The sequence below is a fragment of the Anolis sagrei genome, chromosome 5 (genome assembly GCF_037176765.1).
Source record: "Anolis sagrei isolate rAnoSag1 chromosome 5, rAnoSag1.mat, whole genome shotgun sequence".
In the NCBI taxonomy this organism is placed as follows: Eukaryota; Metazoa; Chordata; class Lepidosauria; order Squamata; family Dactyloidae; genus Anolis; species Anolis sagrei.
Window position 1 is genome coordinate 106,203,273 of NC_090025.1, and position 16,389 is coordinate 106,219,661.

The 16,389-nt window shown below is 40.6% G+C and overlaps 2 protein-coding genes across 2 annotated transcripts; both read right to left on the minus strand.

Annotated features, from left to right (window-relative positions):
• Positions 1 to 701: 701 nt before the first annotated feature.
• On the minus strand, positions 702 to 9,366 carry C3AR1 (complement C3a receptor 1). Its single transcript, XM_060777989.2, has 2 exons — positions 9,229 to 9,366; positions 702 to 2,161 (listed from the first exon to the last, which is right to left on the minus strand). The coding sequence occupies exon 2, from the start codon at positions 2,156 to 2,158 to the stop codon at positions 752 to 754; it is 1,407 nt and encodes a 468-aa protein (XP_060633972.2). The 5' UTR covers positions 2,159 to 2,161; positions 9,229 to 9,366; the 3' UTR covers positions 702 to 751.
• An 813-nt stretch (positions 9,367 to 10,179) lies between these two features.
• LOC132777200 (C-type lectin Cal-like) lies at positions 10,180 to 14,845 on the minus strand. The gene is made up of 5 exons (XM_067468388.1): positions 14,779 to 14,845; positions 14,438 to 14,529; positions 13,579 to 13,719; positions 11,918 to 12,032; positions 10,180 to 10,476 (listed from the first exon to the last, which is right to left on the minus strand). The coding sequence occupies exons 1-5, from the start codon at positions 14,843 to 14,845 to the stop codon at positions 10,409 to 10,411; spliced, it is 483 nt and encodes a 160-aa protein (XP_067324489.1). The 3' UTR covers positions 10,180 to 10,408.
• Positions 14,846 to 16,389: the final 1,544 nt, after the last annotated feature.

The following is a 16,389-nucleotide window of genomic DNA, read 5'->3' on the forward strand; positions in this document are numbered from 1 at the left end:
ACAAAGCCAATCATCTATGAAAAAAGGAAATATCTCTTAATGAAGATGCATTTTCCTTCATATTGACCAACAATACCATATTCCCACATGAGTAGAATGACATGTTGAGATTTCTTTCTAGTATTGGAAGGATTTGGGCCTGAGTCCAGGGGCATGTCTTTCTTTTAAAAGTAAACACTACCTATACTTTCCTTGATAGCATAGAACATGGTCCATGTATCTCTGTGCACCCAATAAACTTACCCTAGTATGTTATATGTAGCTATATACAGTATTTTTCCCCACTGGTAATAACCCACATAGACACGTCATACTGTTGGTCACTTCTGCAGTGTAACAAAACATTGGCACATTTGACATGCAGAGGCAATGGATTAGATATTCTCTAAAGCAGAGGCAATGGATTAGATATTCTCTATATGTCGGCAAAATCTATAGGAGGTTGCTCTTGAATATGTGCAGAATGGAGTTGCCTAGGTTGACTGACCACCTTATTCTCCATTCTCCAACATGGATTCCATTTAGACTTTGTGAATTTTGAGAGGATTGTGTTGGAGATGATGTTTCAAAATTAAATAGGAGTGACAGAGGAAAATGATCACTCTCGACCCCATTATTAATTGCAAATTTTTGGATATCGGGTAGCAGGTACACAGCTATATGTACAACTGTAATCTAGAGTAATCACTTCTGTGCTACTCTTTTAAGTCGGACTAATAGGAGTGAGGAAAATTTGTCTGGAAGTATCATTTTAGAGGACAGAAGTATCAGTAAACTTATCATGCTTGGTCTGGCTTCTGCCCTGGGAGCATGCAGTGGAACATGTAGCTTCCTCAATGAAAACCCCTTCAAAAATGCCCTGCACTGTCTGGAAAGCTTTTTCTCGAAAATTCTTCCCCACAAACACATAAAGAAGTGGGTTGGTGCAGCTGTTGGCATATGCCAATGCTGTGGAGATGTGGTCCCACAAAGCCAGTTCTTCAAAAAACTCTGTGCCCGGAGTAGCCAAAAGGTACAGAACCCCAATAATATGGTAAGGAACCCAACAGAGAAAAAAAGTAACTACTACAAGCAGGATCACCAGTAGAACCTTTCCACGGGTCTTCGTAAACTGGTTTTTGAGCATCTTGCGGGCAAGAAGGATATAGCAGGTTGTCATGATTCCAAAAGGGAGGAGGAAACCCAAGACACTTCTGATGATGGTAATGGACACAAGGACACTTGGCGGTTGGCTCTCAGAGAGGTAGTCATCATAATAATATTCCATTGAGTTGTTTATGTCAGAGTAGATTTCAGAAAAACTATCAGAAGAGACATCTGAATGAAGAATATTGATTGTGGCAGTATTCACCTGAGGTTGGGAAAAATTAAATATGGCTGTACGACGGGTCCTGTCTGTCACCAGTGTATCTTGATGGATGCCAGTTGTGTCTAGTATTCTAGAATATGGAGCCTTTGAGTTATTTTCAGCTATGTTAAGATCTTGGTCCTTTGAATATATGTCCAGAGTTCCATCAGTAAAATAGTCCTGAGAGATATCAGTAGGAGGTTGAATAGAAAACAGATCATGGTTGAAAACTAGATCATCCAGTTCTGTTTCCTGCACATGCTCTTCACCATACCAGTTATAGACACATCGACTCTTGCCAAGTTCATCTGTAACAGTCTCGCGGTAGAAGAAGGCAGGAGAACACATCACAAAGGCTAGGAGCCAGATGCTGCCACATATCCCTGATGCAAATCGTATTGTTCTGTTATTCTGACACCAAACAGGCTTCATTACCAGCAGACACCTGTCAATGCTGATGACTGTGAGGAGAAAAACACTGGCAAACATGTTAAAAAGAATGGCTGTTGGGATGATCTTGCAGAACAACCACCCAAAAGGCCAGTGGTAATGGAGGGCCAGGTGGACAATAGTGAAAGGAAGTGAAAGGCAGCACAGAAAGTCAGCCACTGCAAGGTGTAGAAACCAAATGGTGTTTACTGTTCGTTGCATTTTCAGGCTGACCACCCAGATTACCAAGCCATTTCCAGGAATGCCCAGCAGGAAGGTGAGGGAGAAGATAACCAGGGAGCTGATAGATGTGGGAGTATGATGTAATGGAAAGGTTTCATTAGGTCCATGTAAACTATCATTGGCCAGGAGCAGAGTCATTGTCTTAAACAAGAAAGAAAGAAAAGAAAAGAAGGCAAGGTTAGATAATAATAACAATAACAGTAGTAATTTACTTAGGATTCAATGATATTTCAGTGGCGCACAAGCCAGTTGAGGTCCATAGCTACAGTAGTTGTTTCCATAGGGCCCAAAACATGTAATTGTTGCATAAAAGAACTTCCTTGTCAATTATGTCCTTTGCTGATTAGTGAAAGAATGAAGCTCCAGGCAACAAAAGCATCTCTTGACTAATTCTGATATATACTGTTGACATGACTAAGTTTATTACGCAGTAAGGTTTTTTTCCTGGAATGTTTTAATCCCTGCCATTAAGGGGAAGGGTTTCTATTTCTTAGTGGTCCTCCACAATTGGCAAAAATCCCAAAGAAAGTGTTTCTGGAAGGCAAGTGAACCCGATTCCCTGCTGTTTGTGTGTGCATAGAGCCAGCTTTCTGATTAATCTAAGGATTCAAATACTGTTTCCAGTGACGTCTCTGGGCTGGGCTACTCCTGAAGTTGCCCAGTCCAGACAAAGGTTTATCACTATGCCTATCATGTGGATCTTTGTGAATCAAGACAGACAAAAAAACAAAATGTGTCTGTATTTGTTCCCCTGGAGTTTAATGAAAACTTAGAGGGCGTTCCTGTCATTCTCAATCACTGATTGGCTTTTTAAAAGAAAATAGAAAAAAGATTTGAGTCCCCCCAGGGGTCGGAAAAGCGGTATATAAATACTGTAAATAAACAAATAAATAAGATTTGGAGGACTACAAGGGAGAAGAAGAAATAAGGATGTATTAATATCTTTGAGTGACAGGAGACCACCTTTTTATTTCATGAAACTAGTGGACGTGGGTATTGTCCTGTTCTGTTAGTACTTGGGAGGGGCATTCATGCCTTCCAATTAATCTTGACTTAATTAGAAGTCAAGATACAAAAAACAGCTGTTGATACAAAAGGAAGGAAATTTCCTCCACTGAGTATCTGCAGTATCCTCTGAGGATAAATCAGACATATGGCTCTCAGGGTTACAAGCTTTCAGTGCATACAAATTTTAAGTGTGCATGTGCATATGCTTACCCATCATCCCTCCCCTAAATTCTCAAGTTTTCCACTGATGATCCTTTTCAGCCCAAGAAGTGACCCCAGGTATATTGGTATGTCAAATAGAGATAAAAACCAGACGTTTACTGATAACAAATCAGCATTTGGAAGGCTTGCTAAATAGGCTGATTTCCCTTTTTATGAAGTACGGCTGAAGCATCATTTGCAGTGCAGAGTCCACAGTAAACACAATAGATTTGTGTACATGTTTAATACAGCCAAAAGTTTAGAAAATGTTTACTGTTGCCAATTTTTTGTGACCCCCAACAGTTTAAGAAGTGCCCTAAATGAGGTTCAATATACCCAAGTCTGCAAAACTTGGAAAGGGTATCTGGCTTTTGAGAGGTATATAGGTATGTCAAATAGAGATAAAAATCAGATGTTTACTGATAACAAATCAGCATTTGGAAGGCTTGCTAAATAGGCTGATTTCCCTTTTTATGAAGTACGGCTGAAGCATCATCTGCAATGTAGAGTCCACAGTAAACACAATAAATTTGTGTACATGTCTAATACAGCCAAAAGTTCAGAAAATGTTTACTGTTGCCAAATTTTTTGTGACCCCCAACAGTTTAAGAAGTGCCCTAAATGAGGTTCAATATACCCAAGTCTGCAAAACTTGGAAAGGGTATCTGGCTTTTGAGTGGTGTGGATCATAGTTTATATATGCCTGCCTTAGATCTTGAAGCCCATAGGGCAACATTACTTAACCATTTTCTGTTACCACAGACTACCAAGACTTAAGATTTTAGAAATCCTGAAGTGCATCAAATATTTAATAAAAGTTGCTCATCAAGGGTCTTCAATTAATTAAGTAGACAGCTGGTGCTGCATATCACATACAACTCTTGTTGTATCAGGCTTAATAACTGAAACTTGTATTCTGAGTTCTGACAATGTTTTCCATGCTTCGTTTTAAGATAAATGAGAGTAGAGAATGATTTCTCACAAAAATATGTAATTACAAAACGTATCTTTACTTTCATAGCCCTCTTTAATCGTTCCAGAAAATATGTTTGTAGGCGCATTCAGAAATTTGGAAGGGGCTGTTCCTTGAACTGCGGTTTCTGGGAACCATTCGTGGATATTTTCATGAGACTAGCTGTAAATCTATCAATTTCTACGCATCTTAACTGTAAAAGCTCATAACATTTTTTTCCAGCCTTTGTGCACTTCCCGTGAGGACATTGGATTGAGAGCTGCTGGTGTAGATAATTCAGTCCTAGGTGAAGAATCTTGGTAATGGGTTGTTGTAGGTTTTTTCGGGCTATATGGCCATGGTCTAGAGGCATTCTCTCCTGACGTTTCGCCTGCATCTATGGCAAGCATCCTCAGAGGTAGTGAGCCCTCACTACCTCACTACCTCAGAGGATGCTTTCCATAGATGCAGGCGAAACGTCAGGATGGAATTCCTCTAGACCATGGCCATATAGCCCGAAAAAATCTACAACAATCCAGTGATTCCAGCCGTGAAAGCCTTCGACAAAACCTTGGGAATTCTTTTGAGTTAATGTGAGTTCACACTTTCTTCCTTTCTCCTTTTATTGCTGCATAGGATTAAAAGGCATGGGGGAGCCATAGAGTTTTGTTAGTCCAGCTCAAGGCGTTTTGACCCTTAAAGTAGGACATCCAAGTAACAACTCCCTCTGTTGTCTCTTTTTGCACGCACACAGTGATTTGAAAAGGCAGGCAGGCGGGCATGTTGGTTCACTGCTTTTCAATTGTCCCCCACCCCTGATGCTTAAGGAAGAGATCTCTTAGGATAAGAATCCCTCTCCTCTGCCTGTATTCTCATCTCCTGTGCCTCTCCCATGCCTGTATTCTCAGCAAGCGTCTGGCTGGACCTGTAACATTCTGTAGCATGTACAATCATTCAACCTGCGATGTTCATTACCAGTATGTTTGGTAGATTATCATTATTTTCCCCCAACCAAACAAGTCAATGGCGCTCTTGCTATTGAAAATTGATCATTCACCATGAATGCTAAAGAAGCCCAATTCAGAAGAAGTGGTGGTGTCCACTATCCGCACCAAGGTTTTCTCTGGTGATTATTTTCCCGAAGACACTTACGGTCTGACTGGGGCCTTTCTCTGGCAAACATCTCCTAATGGTTAATGTTATTCATGTGCCCTGTTCATTCTAGTTGTGCCTTGATTAGAAAGGCACTTTGAAAAGAAAAGCAAAAAGAGAAGAAAAAAATTCTTTCTATGATGGCTTGAACTTACGGTAGTTCCTCTTTCCTGTGTACATGCTGTGGTCCCCCTTGTGAAGGGGGGAAATGTGAGCAAAAAGCATTTTTGTCTCTTGTATATTTTTATGGCTTGTGTGATGTTCCAATCATAATTGATGTGTCAGCGATACAGCAGTGGCAATTTTGTGGTCAGTAATCCTAAGAGCCACCTCAAACGCAATGAAGTATTAAAGAAATGTACAGTTTGTCTGCTTCTGAGTCTTGAATGAACATTGTCTATCATAGTGTTTGCTTTTCTGCAACTATGCGAACTAAGATTGGAATCTTAAAACAGACCTGAAAACCTAATTATATGTGATTTTTTTGCAAATACATAGTTGTGTACCTGGTAAAAATGCAATATCTCAGAAACCTGGAATTATAAAATACCATCTTATGCAATGGTAAGACATCATGAATAATATGATTTTGGAGAATTATGATCTTTGGGAAGGCATGACCTTGTTAGAAATCATAACCTTTTGGAAAAAGGATGTCATAACCTGTGCTGTTGCACGCTGGGCCTGTGCGCATGACTGTAGACAGGACATACATTCCGTGTGCCCAACGGGATGCCGGGGCTGCCTCAGATTAAAGGCCCTTAGATTCCCCCAAACAAAGTTCTGTAGAGGCTTAAAGTAAGTCCAACAAAGTTCTTTATTGATTAAAACAAACACGTACTTTAAAGGTTTCGTAACAGTCTATATGCTCTTTCAATCTTGTTCACTGGGAACAGGCACTATCTTCTTAACTGTAACTAAATAATGGGGGAAACCCTAACCTCCAATCTGGGCAGTCTGTCTTTGCCTCTGCTGGCGTGGAGCCCCTACACCCGGCACCAACTGCTTCTGGCTTCCGCGAGAGACCCTTACCAGGCAGAGCTTTGTAGACTTCCAGGGAAAAGGAAGGAGTTCAGGTTTCGGTGGTGGCCGGCTGAAGTCCCTCAGCCAAGCTGTGGGCCTTTTCTCCCTGACCAAGCTGTAAGGCTGTATGACCCCAGCCAAGCTGTAAAAAACGAAGCTTTTCTACAGGAGCCACTTCGTTCTATGTCCTGTGCGAAAGGCTTCTCTGTGAGAACTAACTCAAAATGGCTCCTGTTCCCACTAAAACTCAAAAAGGGGCGGGACCAGGGAACCTTACTATAATTGACAGGTGGCTTGCCCTATGATTGCAGCCAAAAGAAGCCACCTATCTGCAGAGTCCCTGAAACTTAGGACTGCAACAAACATTAAATGCAAAAGCAAACAGAAATGGAGCTCCTGGTACAACTGTACCAGCACATAACCCTTTGGGAAATGGCATTCACCACCGTTTTGGGAAAATCAGGAATCTCCCTGAGAAGAGTTAAAAACTCCTTTGAGTAAACTTTGTCTTAGTGATAAATATCCAGTAGTATTCATGCAAGGCAATTAGATTTCTCAGCTGTTAAACTGATATACCTAGATATCTCGTTGAACTGTTAGGGACAAAGATATGCCAGTGCACAAAAACATGTAACAGAGTTTCAGAAGTGTTCTTTCAGTTGCTCAAAAAATATCTACTCTCCCTTATAAAACATGTTGGTCTAAATCAGGGGTCTTCAAACTAAGGCCCGAGGGCTGGATACAGCCCTCCAAGATCATTTACCCGGCCCTCGCTCAGGGTCAACCTAAGTCTGAAATGATTTGAAAGCACACAACAAAAACAACAATGTTATCTCATCAGCCAAAAGCAGGCCCACGCTTCCCATTGAAATACTAATAAGTTTATCTTTGTTAAAATTGTTATTCATTTTAATTATTGTATTGTTTTAAGTATTTTTTTGCACTACAAATAAGATATGTGCAGTGTGCATAGGAATTCATTCATGTTTTTTCCAATTATAATCTGGCCCTCCAACAATTTGAGGGACTGTGACCTGGCTCTCTGTTTAAAAAGATTGAGGACCCCTGGTCTAAATCATGCTCTCAAGAGACAAAAATAAGTAGACTTAAAAAAAAAATAACGTAGTAGATTTACTCACAAACTTCATGTATTCAGCATATAGGTACATTTATGTCCAGTTACAGATAGAATTTGAAGTAGTTTCTCTGCACAGGCAACACAGGGCCCAAAGTATGTCTCTGTTCTAAGAGTCTAATAGAGTCTCAGTCTAGTCTGAAAGTCCAATGGAGTCTGAGTCCTGAACTATCCCAGATCTGATCACATGGTCTGCAGCTCCTCCCACAACTTAGAGTTAAGGAAAATTGCATACCAATACACACATATACAATACAGTAAGAAATCTGAATTATATGCAAACAAATAACTAGTGGAGGTTTGAAGAAGGTCGCCATTTCTAACATAGGATGCATGTGTTTTTTTTAAGAATGCCTATTAATCATTACAAAGACAACTAGTTTCCAGTAGTAAACAAAAATGAGTGACAGTCTGCAACTATTAAGGGAGCAATGCGTAGCAAAATCACTGAAAGGAGTGAAAACATAAAGGTATAATTGAATTGTCTGTGTCTGATCAGAAGCTGTACAGTTTAGGAAAAGAATATAAATTGACCATAAACCGGTATGCAGAAAGGGCATAAGCTGGCATGACCATATACTAACTTGCCTTAAATATAGTAATCTTGATAGACAGATTAGGTATTTCTAGCTGTACACATTCAGGGTAAGAGAAGTGGGATTTGCCCTTCTACCATGAAGTTTTAACATGAATTTCGAAAAGACACTATCTTAATTTCAGCTTTTAAAAAGGAAACCTTGGAAGAGTGCAGTTCAATTTTACTCAGCTATCTATAACAATGTCCGGTTGTCCACCAGTCTCTCTGCTTTCCTACATTTCCTTTGCTTCTATAAGAACTCTCAAAGGCAAGAGCCTGAATACAAGATTGGACAACTCAACATCCCCCAAATGATTTGCTTCATGATTTTTCTTCAACGACATTCTTGGGCGACCTTCTCCTCTGACAAACCTCTTCTCTATCTGGCATGCTCTCACCTTCTCCCAGTCCAACCACTGCCATATGACAGTGATCATCCCTGTCATTATTAGTGGACGAAACCAAGTGATACTTGTAGCTATATAGGGAGCTGCATCATTCCTTGTCAAGTAGTCCATCCAAGCCAATAGTGGTGATTCCAAAAGTTTGTGCCTCTCGGGTAGATGGCCAAGTTGGTTAAATGCTTGAGGTTCAACTTAAGACACATATCATACGTTCAGCATTATAAAAATCAAAGTTGGAAAAAAGTTTCATAATTCATAATCGTCATACTTTGTAGCTCCTTCTAAAGAACGCTTTCCACAGTGTGTCACACACCACACAAAAGCCACATATACAAAACTGTTTGCATTGTATTCCTATACATCGACATGTACTTTTTAAAAAATAGGGAAGGGAAAATTATATGGTAATTGCTTCTTGCTATTCCTAGATGTCTCCTTCCTCCGCTTCTTAATAAATAGGAACAGGAATGAAGTTTGTTTCAACATACAGTTTTGACGTTTCGAAATATGGCTAAATGTGATTCAGAATAAGGCTTTCTAAAAACTTATTCTTGACAAACTCCCAAAAAAATAAAAAAGCAAGAATGATTGACAACTTTTTCATACCCATTCTTTTGTTCCTTTCCCTTTTTAAATCCTGACTGTTACTTGTACGTTTTGCATCACTCACTTACCAGTCCTCCACCACAAACCCTCTGAGATCCCACAAACATTTCCTTCTCTTCTTATGCCAACTGACTAGAGTTATATCCATACCTTTGCTTCCCTTGGCTGGCTATCCACAGTTGCTGCAGTCACAGTGTCTATCTTCTCACCTTGTTCTGTCCAACTGAGCCAAAGAAGGGAGGAGAAGAAGGGGAAGAGGCAGTTACAGCCAGGAAATAGTAGATTGAGCCTCTTACCACGTGTACCATGCCTGGCCTACTCTGAATTGGATACCCCCTTCTGCAATGTTCTGGTGCTTTCATGTTTATTTTTAAATTTATTTTCAAAGAAAAATGGAACTTAGTTGAGTGCCAGAGGAAATGCCATTAAGCAAAATATCCCAATTGCAGAAGTGTCCAGAATAGCAGTGCTAACAAAGTCTCAACTATATTTGCTTTAGTCAATCGATTGAGAATGATAATTTGGTATCATCACCTTGGAAAAATAGAAGATCTGAAACTAGCAGACTAACAGAGATAAATGCATCATTCTCTATTTAGGTTATAAAAATCAAATCCACGGGTATAGGATGGACGATACTTGGCTATCCAGTGCTATATATGAAAAAAGACTTTGGGATAATTGTTGATCAAAAGTTGAAAAACATTATAGGTCATCAATATAAATTACATTAAAATACACTTCATACAATTCATACAAATTACAGCAAAAACCAGTTCGTCCAAAAGAATTACAAATTCATCGCCATCCGCCAGAAAGGTCAGCAGTTATTGACTCAGTCATCATCCTGCGAACGCAGTATCCCAAAGCCATGTTTTTACCTGTTTTCTAAACGTCAGGAGGGAAGAGGCAGATCTAATCTCCATCAGGAGGGAGTTCCAAAGCCGAGGGGCCACCACCGAAAAGGCCCTGTCCCTCGTCCCCACCAAACGTGATTGCAAAGGCGGTGGGACCGAGAGCAGGGCATTAGATTTGCCTCTTGTGTATAATGATTCACAACAAGCAGACCCTCTAGATAACCTTTGTAGGAGTAGATTTAGTAATTTCTAGAATGAGAGAGAGAGACCATGGAATATATGCATAAACCATTGTTTATTAATTTCACATTGTAGTGTAGTTGTCAACAACAGTCAGAAAGAGAGGGCGACTACAAATCAAGTTCTTTGCAGGGGACAAGGTAATCTTTTATAGATTCAGATGGTGAAAAGTAGTTAATTATTATCAAGGAAGTAGCCATCCAATTTGCCAATATGGCGCTACCCCTGTTGCTCTAGAGTTCGTATTTGCAGATGTAGGAATTGCGATTCTTGCACTGGATATCATTCCACTCCTTAAAACCTACAAATTAAGAGATGAAACACATGTTATTTTCTTCTCTGTTATTGTTTTGGGAAAAAAACTCCCAAGATATTGTCAAACTGTCACCAGTTTCAACCCCTAGGTCTAAAAGAACAGAAAAGCCTCTTGATCTCATATTTGTTAAGTACTTCTATTAGTAGGTAAATTGGAGAAATGATAATAGAATTCAGAATGTCACTGGAAGGTGACAAGGATGACCTGGTATAGAGAAGAAAATTACATACAACTGGACTTGAATGGAGATGATACTGTTGGGGGGGGGGGGGTGTTTTAATGACTCCCATGAATAGGAGTCAGAGTCTGTTGCTTATAATTCAGAGCATTATAATGTTTCATATTATGGGGATGGAGTCAAAGGTTATTGAACATCCGGCCACCTCTTGTATGCCTGGGTTTACCTACCAGAAAATGGATGGACAGGGAGAAACCAAATTATTGGATTGCCCAAAGGGCTCAGGGTGTGTTCACGAGATAGTTAAATGTTGCTGCCTGACCTCAGCTGAACCATCATCAGCTTGATTCTCTCCTCCGCTCCCCACCAGATTATTTTTTTCCAGGTTTAACTTAATTTAAATAAGTCATAGGTAACATAAAGTGGCTCTCATGTAACCTAACCTTTGTTGTCTGATCCTGTTATTTCCATGGTTAATCATCAAACACTGGTGATCAAACACTGATGGAGCCCCTGGTGGCCAGGACCCCTGTGCTGTCAGGACTGAAGTCGGCGGATGAGCTCCCTCTATCAGCTCCAGCTCCTCATACGGGGACATGAGAGAGCCTCCCACAAGGATGATAATAAAAACATCAAATCATCCTGGCGTCCCCTGGGCAATGTCCTTGCAGACGGCCAATTCTCTCACACCAGAAGCGACTTGCAGTTTCTCAAGTCGCTCCTGACACAACAAAAAAAAAATCAAACACTGGTACGGTGATGTAAAGCTTGTAGAGTTCAAGGGTATGCCAGCCAATGGAAATCAATTTATTCCAAGAGATTTTTAAAACTGAAGGCTTTTAAGGAGAGAGCTTTTTAAAAAGTGTTGTACTGTTTTATGTCCTGAATGTTTTTTATTTAATCATTGAGGATCCCTTATCTGGAATTCCAAAATCTGAAATACTCCAAGATAGGGACACCTTTGCTTTCTGATATATATATAAACTTTGTTTCGTGCACAAAGTTCTTAAATATATGGTATATAAAATTATCATTGCTCTCCCCAACATATGCCTCACAAGGAGGCTTCTCCACTCTGTCTAATGGAAGGGCTGACTCTGTATATCATGTAAGTGAACTGTGGCACACTGGCTTGTGTGACCTCCCCAAGCTGGACAAGTTGGCCATTGCTGGCTGGACTCTTGCTAGAACTGCAGCTGATAAAACCATGGAAACTAGATATACTTGATACTTTCTTGGCTTGTTTACCTGTTTTAAGTCGGAGTTCTACACAGTGTTCAGAGTTAAAGTAGTTGTCGGGCTGACCACTTTCCCATGCCTTGTAGTTGAAAACTGATTCGTCAGCCCACCTCCATTTCCTGGTCTGTACAAAGAAGATACATGATTGAGGAAGTGATGGGAATGATGTATTTACATAGCTCAGCTGTTCAGTGAGTTACCAAAGAGGAAGTCACATTTGCTGCTGTAAAACTAGTCCAAAGATTTGCAGCATCTTAAAAGGTTATCACACACATTGCAGAATTATTTACTTCTTTATTTATTTGTGATATTTCTATCCTGTCTTTCTCGAACCCAAAGGTGACTCAACCAGTAGAGACAATTCCATGTCAAAATATAATTTCCTTGAATGCATGAAATATTGTCTGGTGGATAAGAACTTCCCAGCAGTGCAAACAAATGTGTGGGACCACCATCATAACATACATACATAGCAGCAGTGTAGAGTGTAGTATCCAATGTGTTTGGTTTGGCATGACTACCTACCACATAGTATCTTAAGAGTAAGTTCTGTTGAACTTAATAATGCTTGCTTCTAATGCTAAATTTAGAGTTAAGAAAGGCTCTGCAGCCATCAATATGCATCATCAATATGCATCAATAGGCAGGAGCCCCTGGTGGCACAGTGGGTTAAACCCTTACGTTGGCAGGAATGACTGACAGGTTGGAGGTTCGAATCAAGGGAGAGCATGGATGAGCTCCTCTGTCAGCTCCAGCTCCCCATGCGGGGACATGAGAGAAGCTTCCCACAAGGATGATAAAACATCAAAAACATCGGGGTGTCTCCTGGGCAACGTCCTGCAGACGGCCAATTCTCTCACACCAGAAACAACTTGCAGTTTCTCAAGTCACTTCTGACACAAAAGGGGGGGGGCAGGCTTTCAGGTAGAAATGGAAATCTTCTTGCAAAGAAATGTCACCACCAAATTGTTAGTGTGAAAGATGAATCCTGCCAAAGATGGGTAAAAGAGAAACATCCACCCTCCATGGATGACTCCAGTGTAGCTTCTCTAGAAAAGAAATTTTGATGCCTGGGAGCAGCCACTAAGAAGACCTGCATTCCTTAAGACAGGGGTCATCAAATGAAGGCCTGGGGGCCGGATACAGCCCTCCAAGGTGATTTACCTGGCCCTCGCTCAGGGTCAACCTAAGTCTGAAATGACTTGAAAGCACACAACAACAACAACAATCCTATTTCATCAGCCAAAAGCAGGCCCACACTTCCCATTGAAATACTAATAAGTTTATATTTGTTAAATTTCATTTTAATTATTGTATTGTTTTAAGTGTTGGGTTTTTTTTTTTTTGCACTACACATAAGATATGTGCAGTGTGCATAGGAATTCATTTTTTTCAATTGATAATCTGGCCCTCCAACAGTTTGGGAGACTGTGACCTGGCCCTCTGTTCAAAAAGTTTAAGGACCCCTGCCTTAAGATGTGACCTGTGGGGGCACTAGAATGAGGAGCAGAGGTCTAATTCTGCCATCCCTCCTTTGCTGCACTGGGACTCCTATTGAAAACTGCTGAGAAAATCAATGTGGAACTCAAACTGTGAAATTACTAGAATTTCATCAATAAGGAATTTCTCACAGTAGTGAATACTTGGATTATTAGAAGAAAGAGGCTTACCTGACGAACATCATGGAGCCCAATCCAGACATTACTTGGTTCTGTTTGGTAAGTGGAAATGTGTTCGGCCACCAGAAGGGTCTCTGCCTTGGTGAGGACAGAGGCAAGATGGGCCCCACGGCCGTAGCTCTGGCACTCAATCTAAGAAAGGAGAAGGAAATCTGAATTCCTTCCACTGTCATGTTTCACAAGTAGGAATGTTGTAGAATCATATTTTTTTAAACATTGAATTCATGAAGTGCTGTGGGGAGCATTGTCTAATGGAACAGATCCAGGATCAGGAGATGCCTCACATGCGAATAATTCCAACCCGTCTCCTATCTAATTACACCAATACACTTTTGAATTTCCCTAAATGGCCACTTTGTGACCAGTGGAGAATGAGAAAAATATCTAATGTCTTTGCTTTGGCTCCTGCAATAAGGAAATGGCTGGATACTTCTCCATCACTTGCTGTGTTTTGCAGGAAAAAGCCATTTTTGAGGAGAGGGATGGAAGCAAAGAAAAGCTTCTTTTTAAAAAAAAATAGGTGGAATTTGGTTCTTGCATAGCTCTGACCACTGATTATCAAAAAAATTGAGTTACAATGGAGTAAGCCCAACACATACCATTATAACTCAAATATTTGATTATTGTGAAGGGCTTACACCATTGTAACCCACTAACAAGACAATATAGATTTATGGTTCTTGACCTTCAAGTGTTTTGGGCTTCTACTCTCTGAAGTTCCTTCCCATAAGGACAATGATGAGAAATTCTGGAAATTGAAGTCCTGAACATATAGAAGGCCAGAGATCAAGAACTACTGTTATAGACAATTCATTCTTTCACGCCTTGGTTGAACAGAAACACTTCTTACCTCAGCCTCTTGCCATGTCAGTTTGTTGTCGAAATAGGCATAGCAATTGCCCTGGTTTTGCAGCCACTCCCTGGCACAAGTGTCAGCTTTGGCTGCATAGAAGCAAGTGGTCGGAAAGAAAAAGGAAAGAAAGATGATTATGGATTTTGCCAGATTTAATAAGAACTTCCCTTAGAAGGAAACCCAACCAGACCCACCCCACTGGGAGAATGGATTTGCAGAGTTTCTCAGACAACTCTGGGTAAATTCTAATATGTTGCAGAAACTTCCCCCAAATAGTAATAATAATTCATGAAGCAAAGGGATCACAATTTGTTATCAATATTCCTCAAAGGACTCACTCTCTAGGAAAGTACTGGAGATCAGGAAGCCAAGAAGGCAAAGGCTGAAGTAGTTGAGGAATCCCATCTTCAGGTTGGCCTTAAAAGGTGAAAGAACAAGAAGTTCTATGAACTTTAAGAGGCAGATTCAGTTAATCCTTCATCTTATTTACAATGTAAAGGAAATAGGTGAGTTAGTTCATCAGCACCATAGTTGAATCATATATGTCAATCACCTCAGGTACTTCCTATTAGATGGGAAACTATGGGTGCTTCCACACAGCCCATTATCTCAGGAGCATTTGCGTTTTTAAAACGTGAATGTCCCTGGGCTTCTATTCACACACACCTTAAAAGACACATGCTTTCTCAGGTGGGTGTCCCAAACACTCTAACCCCCTCCCCAAAAGACCCCAATATCAGTGTAAAAAAAAACCAAAAGAACTTACACAGCCTCCATTAGAGAGCTGCCGGAGCTCTCCTGGTGTATACAAACGACACACCAGGAGAAAGCGGGGGGATTTCTCTCTCCCCCCCCCCCCCCATTTCTCCTGGCGCATCATTTGTCCATGCCAGATAGCTCCGGCAGCTCTCTAATGGAGGCCGGATAAGTTCTTTTGTTTTTTTCACTGCTTTTGGGGTCTTTTGGGAAGGTAGTTGATATTTTCACAGTTTTCTGGGCTAATTTAGCCTGGAAAACCATGGCAATACTGTCTAGACTGCAGTCTAGACAGCACAAGTTGTGGGTTTATCCAACGCTTTCCAAGAAGGCACGGAATAAACCCACCAACAAATTAATTCGTCACAAACCAGGTTTTAATTTGGGTTTGTCCAGGACGTCATCTGGACAGCCCCCTTTTTATTGTCTGGATGTGCCCTACAATGATGGCAATTTCTGTGCTAGGTCTGGATACAAAGTAATACAAAAGTGTATTTGGTTTCATCCAGTTCAGCAACAGGTTTCTTTCACCCATTAAATTTCAAGAAACATTATTTGCCATTGAGTGTGTACTTGAAAGAATGGGTTGTATATTGAGCAATTTTCTAATTTTATGCAGGTTGGTGAATTTAGACTTAGAATAATTGAATCCTAAGTTGGAAGACACCATAAGAGACATCCAGTCCAACCCTCTGCCTTGAAGGTATGCATATTCAAAGCACTCCTGACAGATAGCCATCCAGCGTCTGATTAAAAACCTCCAGAGAGAGGGAGGCTCAACTATCTTCTATGGCTTTGTATTCCACTATCAAACGGATCTCACCATCAGGGCAGTCTTCCTAATGTTGTGGTGGAATCCCTTATCCTATAGTTTTAATCTGTTGCTCTATCAATGGCTCCCAATCTTTGGGCCTCCAGGTGTTTTGGACTTCAACTCCCAGAAATCCCAGTCAGCTTACCAGCTGTTAGGAATTGTGGAAGCTGAAATCCAAAACACCTGGAGGTCCAAAGGTTGGGAACCACTACTTATCATGGAGCAACAGAAAACAATCTTGTTGCCTCCTCAATTTGAGATCTTTTCAAAGAATTGTAAATGGATATCATGTCCCTTCTCAATCTTCTCTTCTCCAGGCTAAATATATCCAGCTGATCTAGCTGCTCCTCATGGGACTTGGTTTACAGACTTTTGACTA

What these genes read in the sequence shown, in the direction of transcription:
- LOC132777200 (XM_067468388.1), bottom strand. Translation starts at nt 14,845, where the DNA reads ATGGGATTCCTCAACTACTTCAGCCTTTGCCTTCTTGGCTTCCTGATC. An exon ending in TGACATGGCAAGAGGCTGAG is followed by an intron (nt 13,720 to 14,437) that starts GTAAGAAGTGTT and finishes CTCCTTTCTTAG; the next exon opens with ATTGAGTGCCAGAGCTACGG. An exon ending in AGAACTCCGACTTAAAACAG is followed by an intron (nt 10,477 to 11,917) that starts GTAAACAAGCCA and finishes CTTAATTTGTAG; the next exon opens with GTTTTAAGGAGTGGAATGAT.
- C3AR1 (XM_060777989.2), bottom strand. Translation starts at nt 2,158, where the DNA reads ATGACTCTGCTCCTGGCCAATGATAGTTTACATGGACCTAATGAAACC.